This window comes from Canis lupus, chromosome 24 (assembly GCF_003254725.2).
Source record: "Canis lupus dingo isolate Sandy chromosome 24, ASM325472v2, whole genome shotgun sequence".
NCBI classification, from domain to species: domain Eukaryota; kingdom Metazoa; phylum Chordata; class Mammalia; order Carnivora; family Canidae; genus Canis; species Canis lupus.
The window spans coordinates 29,563,917-29,576,510 of NC_064266.1; the positions used below are offsets into that span (position 1 = coordinate 29,563,917).

The 12,594-nt window shown below is 39.2% G+C and overlaps 1 protein-coding gene across 6 annotated transcripts in view; it reads right to left on the bottom strand.

Moving 5' to 3' along the window:
* CHD6 (chromodomain helicase DNA binding protein 6) overlaps nt 1-12,594 on the bottom strand; it is a 203,653-nt gene that overhangs the window by 116,576 nt on the left and 74,483 nt on the right. For all 6 annotated transcript variants that reach the window (XM_025470093.3, XM_035705853.2, XM_025470092.3 and 3 more), the window contains one exon: nt 552-699. In XM_025470093.3, coding sequence (XP_025325878.1) covers nt 552-699 — 148 coding nt within the window. The remainder of the gene's footprint in view (nt 1-551; nt 700-12,594) is intronic.

Here is a 12,594-nt window from a genome sequence, read left to right on the forward strand (position 1 = left end):
ACAGGTTGCCTCAACTTAGGAAAAAATCCCTACCAATGTCATGGGCTCACTTAGGAATAGTTCTAGAAATCTCACTCAGGTGAGAAACTCCTTGTTTCCATATTTGGCCATACTTCCTTAGCTATTTTGGCAAAATGAATACATACATCCCTGACTTTTCCAGCATCTGGGATTATGAAAATGTCCTTATGCAAACTGGCTCAGCACTCTGAGCCCTAAAAGCATTACCTACATGGCAAGTCAGGCCCCCCAAGCCTTACCCAGAGTGCCCCACAATTCCATTTTCCATATTCATTCTTTCTGCAGCCTAATATCATGCTATTTCCCAAGAAGGAAGCAAACACCACTAAAAAACCTTGGGAGATCATTAGTGTAAGGATTAGGATGCTAGGGGAAAAAGCCTGTGATCTTTGGTGCTCACCCACCCAACAGTGAAAGGCCAGCCCAGGGCTGTACATAAGGAGTGTGGGCTAGAGATGGAGAGAGAAGGGCAAGGCAACAGGACCCGTGTCAGCCATAACTTCCAGCAGGGCTCCCGGTCACAGCTGTACCTGGCTGTCTGCAGACTCAGTGGACTCCTCAGGACTCCGCAGGGATGAGTTCGGCAGGCCCTGATCCAGCTCTAAACTCTCCACTGTGGTTTCACTTTTCCTCTTTCCTTTCTTCTTTCTCTCCACTGGGGTTGGTCCTTGCTCCTTGCTACAAGGAGAAATTCAGAATTAAAACTCTTGGGCAGTTTTAAAAACTAAGAGTTCTCACATGATCAAAGTTATGATAGCACATCCTGGAATTCTTGTCCTAGGGTAGGCTTTAATGGGGAATCTACAAGACTCTTCCCAGAACTACACAGAAATATGGGAAGAAATATCTACATGGCTTGATGCAGAATTCACTTTTTTACGTTCCTATCATGGCTACTATGGCTATGATTAATGTGGTAAGAAATAAAATAATATTAACATCTCCAAAAACCTTACTTTGGTTTACATAAATGTCCTGTCTAGTAAGTTTAATTGCTAGATATTAAGAATCAATAAATTTCAATCTCCCTTTTAAGTTACATGAGAAGAGACATCTCCATAATCTGTCACCATCCTCTACTGAAAATATTCTATATAAGACTTGGAGTAAGTACTAGGAACTCAAAAATGAAAACAATACTGTCCCTGCCCTTGACAAGGTTATAGTTATGAAAACCTTACAGGCCACCTAGAGCCATAGCCAGGGTAGTAGTCTAATGCCTCCTGAGACAGGTGAAGATAGGCAAAGGCTATCCATCTGCTAAGATGGCAACATCTCTAAGAAGCTTTTCTTGACCCTCCTAGCTGATAAAGTCTCTTTTCTATGTTCCCAAAGCACCTCAGCTGTGCTTTGCTTATGGTACTCAAACTCTGATCTTTCGCCAAAGTTAGGCACTAATTATAATGTCAGTCTTGGAACCACAGTGCCTGGATCCTATGTAGCTGTTCCATAAACATTTTCGAGTGGATGAGTACTTTACACTTCTCTGATCTCTCCTACTAGATTCTAAGTTCCTAGAGGATACTATGTACTTGATTAAAGTTTGCATTCCTCACAGTAAGTAATTTTATGCCTTATACGTAGTAGATATCCAATAAATACTTACTGAATAGATGGATGCATCAAGATCACTCACCACTGGGGAGATTTGGGAAAATACAACTAAGCAGGGATGTACATGGAATAGTAATTATAACAGTAGTAGTAATAATCATTATAGCTACTAGTTATATAACACATACTACATACAGGCTTAGCTCTCCAAGTCTCTCACATGGATTACCTCATTTAGTCTTCACATCAATCTTATAAGGCAGATAGGATTACTATCCTCATTTTATTAGGAGGCACAGTGAGGGTCAGTTAGATTTTCAGGGTAATATGGCTAGTAAATGGTGAAGAAAGGATCTGAACCCAAGGCAAGCTCAACCACCCTGGCATTCTTGGGGAATGGAAGTACATTAAGTGCACATTTATTAAAGGATAGTCTGCATGGTTGGATGACAAGGTAAGTGGACAGAAGCACTAAGTAATGGAGCCACAAAGAAATTGGTATACACCAAGCCATACAGTTTTGACTTCATTCTGTGTGACAAAGGCCAGATGGCAAGCCCAGATGGGAGGGAACGAAGACCCAGGCTAAATACAATCAATGAAAACTCAAAGGTGAAAATCATTTAAAACTCCAGCAGAACAAAACAAAACAAAACAAAACAAAAAAAACCTCCAGCAGATAGGGACGCCCAGGTGGCTCAGCAGTTGAACATATGCCTTTGGCTCAGGACGTGATACTGGAGTCCTGGGATCGAGTCCCATGTTGGGCTTCCTGCATGGAGCGTGCTTTTCCCTCTGCCTATGTCTCTGCCTCTCTCTCTCTCTCTCTCTCTGTGTCTTTCATGAATGAATAAATAAAATCTTAAAAAAAAATCCAGCAGATATGCAACCAGTAAGTCTGAACAAGGGACAGAATATGGAAGATGAGCAAAGAGCCAAAATTACTAGCATTTTCTAACAGGTGAGTTATCGGAAGGTGTACAGAAAGAGAGGAAAACAGATGACCTTATTTAGAGAAGGGAGACCCAGCATGATGAACTTTTGTTAGGAATACCAACCAGTGCTAACTGCTGAAACTGGCCTGCCTCTCTCTTGAACACACTTCACTACTCATGGACCTTCAATCAGGTCAACACAAACAGCATATCCTTGATTCTTTGGGCTGAAGACTGGCTTGCCTACCTATCAAGGAAGTTCTTTATGAAAATTATTTTGGTCCAACCTGAGGAAATGAGATTCAAGGGATCTTGCCATTTTAGAGGACTATAATTTTAATAAGGGACTTGTATTCTCAAATACAGAGGAAAAAGCAAAGGTTCTACTTATCAGTTGAGGACAGGAGACACGGTGAAACAGTTTATAAAGATGCTAAATTTTTGTAGGAATATTTATCTCATATTTTACAGCTCCTCACTAAGAAAACCGTATAGCAATTTATATTCTATAAAGCACTTGCATGTTCTATGTATCATTTCACTGTTAACAACCAGAATCCCACCAGGGATTCAGGGCAGACAGATGAAACTCATATTCCAGATAAAGAAGTAGTTTTAAAAGCAGCAAAGGTCTCAAAGTCAGCAGCAGAACAGGAGCAGAGGCCCACACTCAGCTCATCTGACTCACAGTCTGTTGCTTTTAACACCATATCATGTTCTCTCCTATTTTTTTTAACCTCAGTCTCCCTTTTAATGAATGTAAAAACTTCAAATCTCCTTTAATGTTATTTGAATCTCAAAATAATGACCAAAAGAATTAACAATCAAATATTCCAATGACCCAAATACAGAAAAATAAATCTACAAATCTATAGCTGTTGACGGTTTTTTTAAATAGGATCTCTTAACAGAAGAAGGTTTGTGCTTAATTTTTTGGACACAAATTTAAAGATAGCTGACTAATATACTAAGAATCACCATAATAATCACATGCTCAGGGCTCCATTTAATCTTCTATGAAATCTGAAATCCTTTCTCCCAACAACTGAAATTAATTTATCCATCTACTAAATATAACTTCACTATATTAGAAAACTTTGTCCATATGTTTAATCTTCATTATATGTATATTTATATATATACACTCAGAACTACTCAACTCACACTCCAAGTCAAACCTGAACCAAGTTCGTCATAATTAAAGAACCAGAACCTCCTCTATATATGAATCTTTACTACAAGACATAATATATAATATATACATGTGTGTGTATATATGTATATATGTGTGTGTGTGTATGTGTGTATATATATATTCTTTGTCTTCCATTTTTCAGAATCACATTAAGCAATGAGTATAAGGGAGAGTCACTGAGGCACTTTCAAAGTAAAGCCTAGAACACTACAAGATTTTCCTGGCCAGAAGCTGGGGCCAGTGTGGAGCAGAGGGAACATCTTCTCAAATATATGTTGGTAAAATAGGAAAATGACTGGTAAAATCTGCTTGCCTATGTGGGTAAGTAAGAAGATACTCTAGCTGGGAAATTTTCAAAGTGATTTTCTGTAGGTTATCTTTGGCAACAGAATCAAGTTTGAGGTCCAAAAATTCTTCTTAGAGTTCCTCTGATAAAGACAAATATCAGGAAGAAAAGATTCTTTGTAAGCTTATAAATGGGATTTTCAGATAGGACACAAGAAAATATCACCAAATTCATTCTCTAGGAAGATTAGGTGAGATGTGTTTTCTCCTTCTTTGGAATAACTTTTGTAAACTTTATGATTGAGAGTTTTATCAAATGAAGACAACCTCCAAACTGCTCTTTCTATAGATGGATTTGGTCCATGGATGCTTTTTTGCTCTGTGAAGCCCCAGGTTCTTCAAAAATAGTGGTCAAGGGACACTTGGGTGGCTCAGTGGTTCAACACCTGCCATTGGCTCAGGTCATCATCCCTGGGTCCTGGGATCTAGTCCTGAATCAGGATCCCTGCAGGGAGCCTGCTTCTCCCTCTGCCTATGTCTCTGCCTCTCTCTGTGTCTCTCATGAATAAAAAAATAAAATCTCAAAAAAAAAAAAAAACCCACAAAAAACAGTAGTCAAATAACATGTAACAAAACTATGTATGTATACACCCCTTGATCTAGCAATTCCATTTATAGGAATATACTCTAAAGATACACCTCCAACAATATGAAAATATATACAAGTAAGGTTAGTCACTGCAGCATCATTTGGTAATTGCAAATTAAGAAAAACTATCTACATGATGAAACAAAGTGAACAAATTCAGATACCTACAGGGGAGTACTATACAGCTATAAAAACAATTAAGAACCTTCACACTGATGTGGGATGATTTCTAAGATACACTACCAATTATGAAAAGCTAAGTGCAAAAGGGTGTATCATGCTATGTTCTGTGGAAGAATAAAGGGAAAATAAGAAAACATGAATATACCTATTTGTATTTTTAAAAGAAGGGCACCTGGGTGGCCTGGTTGGTTAAGTGTCTGACTCAATTTCAGCTCAGGTCATGATCTCAGGGTTGTGAGATGGAGCCCGGAGTCGGGAGTGGAGCCTGCTTAAGATTCTCTCTCTCCTAGGGCGCCTGGATGGTTCTGTCAGTTAAGCAGCTGACCCTTGATTTCAGGTCAAGTAATGATCTCTGGGTCCTGGGACCAAGCACCTTGCCAGGCTCCACACTCAACAGAGAGTCTGCTTAAGGCTCTCCCTCTGTCCCTCCCTACCATGTTCACAAGCTCTCTCCCTCTCAAATAAATAAATCTTAAAATAAAGAAAAAAAAATTCTTCCTCTCTCCCTCTAAAAAATAAATTAATTAAATTATTTAAACAAATAAAAAGAATCAAAGGAAGGATAAACTAAAAAACAATGGTTATCCATAAGGGATAGGTGGAGGGAATGGATTGGAAGGGATACAAAAAATGCATAATACTTCTCTGAAAGTACCTTTTGATAAAGATTTAACTTTTGGAAGCATGTTTAAGTTCTACATATTAAAAAATAAAAAATTAAAGATGAAAACAAGCTTAAACAAATTAATCCAAGTGTCCTCTCCCTTCCTCCACATTGAATGGAGGAGGAAAATCTCATTAATTTATGAACACAATAGTTGACCCCTTAGCAATACAGGGGTTAGGAGTACCGACTCCCCATACATTGAAAAATCCTTGTGTAATATTTGACTCCTTAAAAACTAGTTTTTACTAGAAGCCTACTGCTTCTACTAGTAGCCTACTGCTGACCAGAAGCTTTACTGCAATTAACACATATTCTCTATGTTATATGTATTATATACTGTACTCTTACAACAAAGTGAGCTATAGAAAATGTTACTAATAAAATTTTAAAGAAATTTACAGTACTGTATTATATTTACTGGGAAAAATCTGCATATAAGTAGACCCATGCAATTCAAACCTATGTTGTTTAAGGGTCAACTATATTAGCTTATATACTTTCAGCCTTAGGAGCAGTGAAAAAATCCTAAACTTTTTGGTAGGCATATAGGTGAAGTAATTTTGAAACCATTTTAGATGTGATATAGATTAAGCAAATGAGTAAATGTGTTGATGTGAGGAGCCGGGATTCTCACTGAGGGAGGAGGAAGATGTAAATATGAAAAGATAAAAAAAAATAAAAAAAGATAACAGGAGATGATAATAGTGGACCTACATCAGAAGCACCAGCATAGACTCAGGTTTTCTAAAATAAGTATATATATGAACACATGCATATAAGTGTATTATGAATATATTATATGTGTGGGCATATATGTATTATGTGCATATGTGCATATACACGTGTGTGTGTGTGTGTATATATATATATATATATATATGCATTTCTATGTGTGTTTTCCCTTGCTCTGACAACTCAAAGAGCCAAAAAGTAAAGATGCCTGATTAGCAATGTGCAGACCCAGCACTCAGATCTTGGTTTCTAATACCAAAGTTCCTTAGAGAAATGACTGATTCTAAGGTTAAGGTAGGGAAGATAGAAGATGAGTCTGAAACATTCTTACTATGTCAGAAAGTAAGGGAGTGCTCCAAAAAACTGAAGGCAGAATGGCAAAAAGACACAGGAGTCAACTTGAGGAGCTCTTTCTTGTTGGTCAAAACTGGGACCATCTGAGCACCAAAGCAACTAAGGCCAGTAATGAATTATAGACGCTGAGAACAATAGGAATCCATACCAATCACGGAGAGATAGATAAATGATGAATAAATAAGGGAGAAGGGAGAGCTCTTGCTTACTACAGAACCCAAATGGTAAATGCAGAGGAAATGTGGAGTTGGAAAATCATTTTGTAACCACTATAAGAAACATAGTATAGTCCAGTACCATCAAGGAATGTTAAATCTAGGGAGAACAACTTGAAAATGAGCAAGATTTTTGCATGATCTTAAAGTGTCTCCCCACAGACTGCTTATTAGTTGCAAGTGAACAAAAGCAGTTAACTAGACAATGGTTATAAGAAAATGGCCTTAACTCTTAGGAAGAGACACGGGATTATTTAGGGATAAAAAGTCATGATATATGCACCTTATTCTCAAATGGCTCAAGAAAAAACAAATATAGTGTTTGCTTTGATACATAACTATTCCATGACCGAGCTGGATACTGTGTTTGTTCAGCATCTTTTTGCTGATAGCCAATATGGACCTTCCAGACTACACAAGTGGGCAGAAGGTCAGGCTGGGCTATGGATCCTATTCCTTGTACCACAGTGATTGATCCAGGGGTGGACACATAACCTAGCCAGGCCAACTTGGGAGTCTTTCCTTAAAAAAAAAAAAATTGGAGGGGGGGGATTGGGTAGGAAAGTGAATCTTTTTCCTCCTACAAAAGGTTGTTAAGCTGTGAGCCCACAGCTGCAGACAGCCAATGTTTAGCCTCAGGAAGAAAAGCAGTTGAAAAAGATGAAGCTGACTCCCAGAAAGATGCAGGGGGAGGTATGGAGATAAAGAACACTGGCGGAATCCTCAACTACACTTCCTGGTTCTGATTCCTTAAGCCAGTGAACCCTTTGTTACTATTATTTTTTTTTACTTAATTCAAGTTGGGTTTATGTCACTTATAACCAAGGGAATTCTGTATTATACAAAGACCTAATGCTCTCACGATTTAGTGGCACTTGGGGCTGGATCAAAGCCATTTCATTTTTATAATCTTCTTTTCTAGCTTTCAGAGTTGAAACAAACTAACGTGCAAGGACAGAAAGAAAAATGGTAGACAAGATTTTGGAGGCTCAAAGCACTTATTTTTAGTAACAAAAGTCAAACTTGATTTTACAATAAAACATGTTATCTACTAAATTTAGAGAAAGCATCTATTATGTATTTATGACACACAAGACACTTGCAGTATATAAACAGAAGCATTGAAGACGACTGGCTCAGGGAACTAACAGCTGATTAGCAGGCCTCATCCCAGAGCTTTCCTGCTGTCCTCTATACACCTTCACCAGCCAAGAAGCTTTTCTACATCTTTACTTTGTGCAGTTTGTATTAGGAAAATAAGGAATTTAGGGGTCTTCCGAGTAGGAAATTACATTACAGTAGCTACATATAGAAAATTCATGAAAGCAATAGATAGACAGGACTCTCTCAAACTTTCCTCCCAGCTTCATCTCCAGTCCCCAAAATCCACGTTTCTTTGGTAGAACTGAGAGTTAGAAACTGAGTGCTGGATCTGAGTAAGAAGAGAAAGATCTGGGTGTGTGTCACAACACTGTTCTACTAGAAGTCGTTTATTACTCTGCCCCCAAAGACTCCGGATAATAAAATTTTTTTTATCTATCAAATCCCATTATTTCAAAGTAACAGCATCATCCCATTTTTAAATTAAACCTTATAAAATACTCATCAAATTCAACAGGAAAAATCAGTTATTGGCACAGTGAGTTACCGTAATTCCCAAATTCAGAACTGAAAACAGCACATGTAATGCCAGTTACCACCTCCACAGACGTGCACGTGGCTGAGGAGAAAAGCCCGGAACTATGTCTACTCCAGGAACAACCCTTTGGAGAAGTTTCCAGTCTGGGCTTTGCCATGGCCCTGATCTTCTTGCCAGAAGTACAATACTAAAAAAATGGATATGGCACCCAAAGAGCTCCTCTGCACTCTTAATTCAACTTTTACTTAATGCCCATGTTGGTTCAGTCTATACACAGAGAATTGAGGTAAGCAGAGATGACAAAAATCCTGGCTAAATGAAAAAGAAAAAAATACATAGAACTAATTGTTTTGGTATGGATGTAGTCATCTGTAGACGAAAATCAGAAGCAAATCTACCCTGTCCTCAGTCTCTTTAACTGTATCATCAGCACCATCAAAGACATAGATTAGGGGCACCTGGATGGTTCAGTGGTTAAGTGTCTGCCTTTTGCTCAGGTCGTGATCCCAGGGTCCTGCAATCTAGCCCCACATTAGGCTCCCCACTCAGCAGGGAGCCTGCTTCTCCCTCTCCCCCTGCCTATTCCTCCCCCTGCTGTGCTCTTGCGCTCTCACTCTCTCTTTCAATCAAATAAATAAAATTTAAAAAAAGATTATATTAGTTTGTGACATTATCCTAGTAAAAACTGAAACAAAAACATTACATATTTAGAAGATGAAAAAGTACAGTTTTAATAAGTAATCTTACTAAAAGTTATAAAAGCAAATAGAAATAAAATTTCAAAAATTGTAGGTGTTCAACTGACAACCCACCCCTACTCACACCAAACCCCACTTTCCAGAGAGAAGTGCATTTGAATGATAGCACCCTAATTCCAGTATGCCTCTAGTTCTTTATTTATCAACATCAAGCAACAATTGGTGACATCCTGATATGAAAGTCGATTAATTCGGATATTACATATCTCCCCTTCTCTTCCCTCTACTCAATATTTTTGTTGAATTATTTTAGTTTAAATTTTCAGTAATTCTCATTTTCTGACTGCTCCCGTTTCATAATTCATCCTTGTTTTGCAGACAAAATATCATCTTGAATCTGAGGATGCAAACTTAACACCTTTACAAGTTTTTTCCCTGGTCTTTCTTCTGAAGACAATTGTTCTACTCATTCCTTTTTCCTCCTTTGCTGTTTAAAATTTGCCTCTACAGTCTTAATGATCTTTGGTGGATTGCTCCTGTTTAAAATGAATGGGACGGAAGGGCGCCTGGGTGGCTCAGTCAGTTAAGTGTCTGCCTTCAGTTCAGGTCTCAGGGTCCTGAGATCAAGCCCCAATTCAGGCTCCCTGCAGAGCCTGCTTCTCCCTCTCCCTTTGCCACTCCCTGTACTTGTGCTGTCTCTCTCTGTGTCAAATAAATAAATAAATAAAATATTTTTTTGAAAATTTAAATAGATGAATGAGGTCGATAATACAGATGGATGGTGAGACCAAGCCTCACCCTTGAATGAGAGGCCTGGCCTAGAACTCTACACATAAGTAGCTGACCCTCTTGCCCCCTTTTAGGGTACTGACAGGGAAAGGTAAAGCAACTAGCTCTAAGTCCCCTTCCCATTGATGGAAGCCCCAGACTAACACTCAGGGCAAACTGCTCAGTATCTTTAGAGTAATTACCTGATTTTAGCTGAAGCTGACAAGTCATATGACACTCATTCTATAGACAGTCCCTTCATCAATCACCTACATTTCTGGCCTGCCTCCCATCCCTTCTCCAGGGCGGCCAAGTCCATTGTGAAGAAGTATTTCTATCTCTGCTACAAAGAGCTCCTGCATGTACTCTGAGCTGGGATGGGATTCCCTCACAGCATTTATACACCAAAATGAAACACTGGCTTTCCTAGCCCAGAAATTCACAACATCTCATCTTTAAAGATTTATTCCCCTCTGTCCTTCCTGTCATTTCATTATTATTTGGTTAGGAAGTAAAAATAAAAATATGCTCAGCGACCATCTTAAAACTAGAAGCAGACCATCCCCCTGACCCTGCCCCTCCAAATGAATTCTCCTAGGAGCCACCACTCCTCCTCTTCCCATAAGCAGCCTACAGTGATCTCTAAAAGTGGTTAACTATTCACCAGACCCAGAAAACCCTACAAACTGATGCAAATCAATAGGTTCACACTTTCATGTTCACTTTAAGAATCCACATGAAACTGCCCAGGCCATCAAGGTTATGCACATCTGAAAAGCTGCCAGTATCTGAAGGATGTTGCTGTCTGAAATCAATGTTTATCATTCTAGTGCTACAAGGGCAGAGTTGGTAGGTGTGCCCAGACCAAAGAGTGGGGCTGCACACAGGATCAGTGGCCAAAAAGAGTGAATTTTTACTGTACCTGCTTAAAAATACTGAGAATAATGCTGACTTAAGGGTTTAGATGTAGATTTTCTGGCCATTGAGCACATCCAGGTGAATAATGCCCCCAAGATGCAGATTACACAGTTCATGGTCAGATTAACTCATACATGAGCTCTCTCCCTGGACACTGAGATGACCTTACTGAAAAAGAGCAGACTGCTCCTAAACCAGAAAAGGAGGTTGCCCAGAAGAAAAAGATATCCCAGATATCAAAAACTTATGGCCTGGGAATAATTTCAGCAAAAAACAAATGCAAATAAAAGTAAATGCAGGGGGAAAAAAAAAACCTGGAAGCCACCTCCTACCCCAACATTTATTTAAATGTCTTTTGGTCCTTTTGCTCCAAGTCTTTTCTTATCTACTAATTCCTTTAATACCTGGCTCAATACTCACCACTTCCAAGGGACTCCCTGGACCACAACTGAAACACTCTTAATCCGCCAAATCCTTTCAGCTATTCTGTATATAGTTATACTAGGTTCTTTCACTTGTTTTTGAACACTTGCAAGACTGTTTGTCTAACTCGTAAAATTCCTCTGCGATCTAGATGATACTTCTATGACACTTTCCTTCCTCTACTATCCCACTCCCACCAAAAATACTCATAAATAAAGCAAGGCACAGAGGAGACACTAAAAATATACTGAAGAAATAAAGAAGCAGGTATTCATCACATTGTTATTCAGTAACTGTTTCCTTTCAGATTCGGTAAAAGCCGACTATGTACCCAATCTTAACTTAAAAAGCCCTGGGGATTACAGAGTAATAAGCACTCCAGGTGCTCCTTGAGAGATAGGAATGGAGACTTAGTCCAAAGTTTCAGAGGTGGGTCTCTGCCATTGTCATTCACATTTCCTCCCTATAACACAGAAAGCCCAGTGGGTCCCAAGCACAGGTCTCTACTCAGAACTCATATGTCTTCACATGTGTCTTCTTTCTTCTAATAAGTGGTCAGAATATAAAAAACAAGTTCCCCGACAGAATATGGTCAACACACATTCCTGTCTTAGCTCCTCATCTGGAGGCTCCGCAAAGATCTGCACTCTCAACAAAGACAAGTGATTGACCTTCAAGCAATCCAGACAGAGCTGGACCGACTGAATTTTACTGTGCTCCCTGCATCATGGTATCAGCCAACTCACAGTTCTAAGGTTTATATAATGGGAAGGTCTGGGCTTAACTTTCCGGAAGCAACCGTCAAAGAAGAAAACCAGAAAAGAGAAAACCTTTCTTCCAGGATGTTACTAAGCATCCTGGATTTGGGAGAAAAAATATCCTATTCTAGGTTGACAAGCCAAAACAAATGCAGATAAAAGCTGAGGCCCAAAACTTAGGGTATGTTTGGAAAACAAAACAAAACAAAACCAACTCATTCAACAAGCACTTCTCAGGTACCAGCAGGGTGTTGGAGAATTCAACTCTATTCTGACCCTGTCTACCTGGAAATAGCATCAGATCCCACAGGTTGGGGACTCAGTGCCACGTCATCACCCCCACCTGCTCTCTTCAGATGCCATTCACAGCCCAGATTCACCTGTTCTTCTGACCAACACTGGAGGTTCCAATGACGACCTCCACCCCCACCCCCCACCCCCAATTAATTCCATTAATTAGCTTCAGCAGCTCACAGAATTCAGGGAAACATATTTACCAGTTTGTTAAAGGATATGACAAAAGATGTACAGCCAGATAAGGAGATACACAGAGTGAAGTGTGGGAGGATCCTTTGCATAGGGACTTCTGCCCCTGTAGAG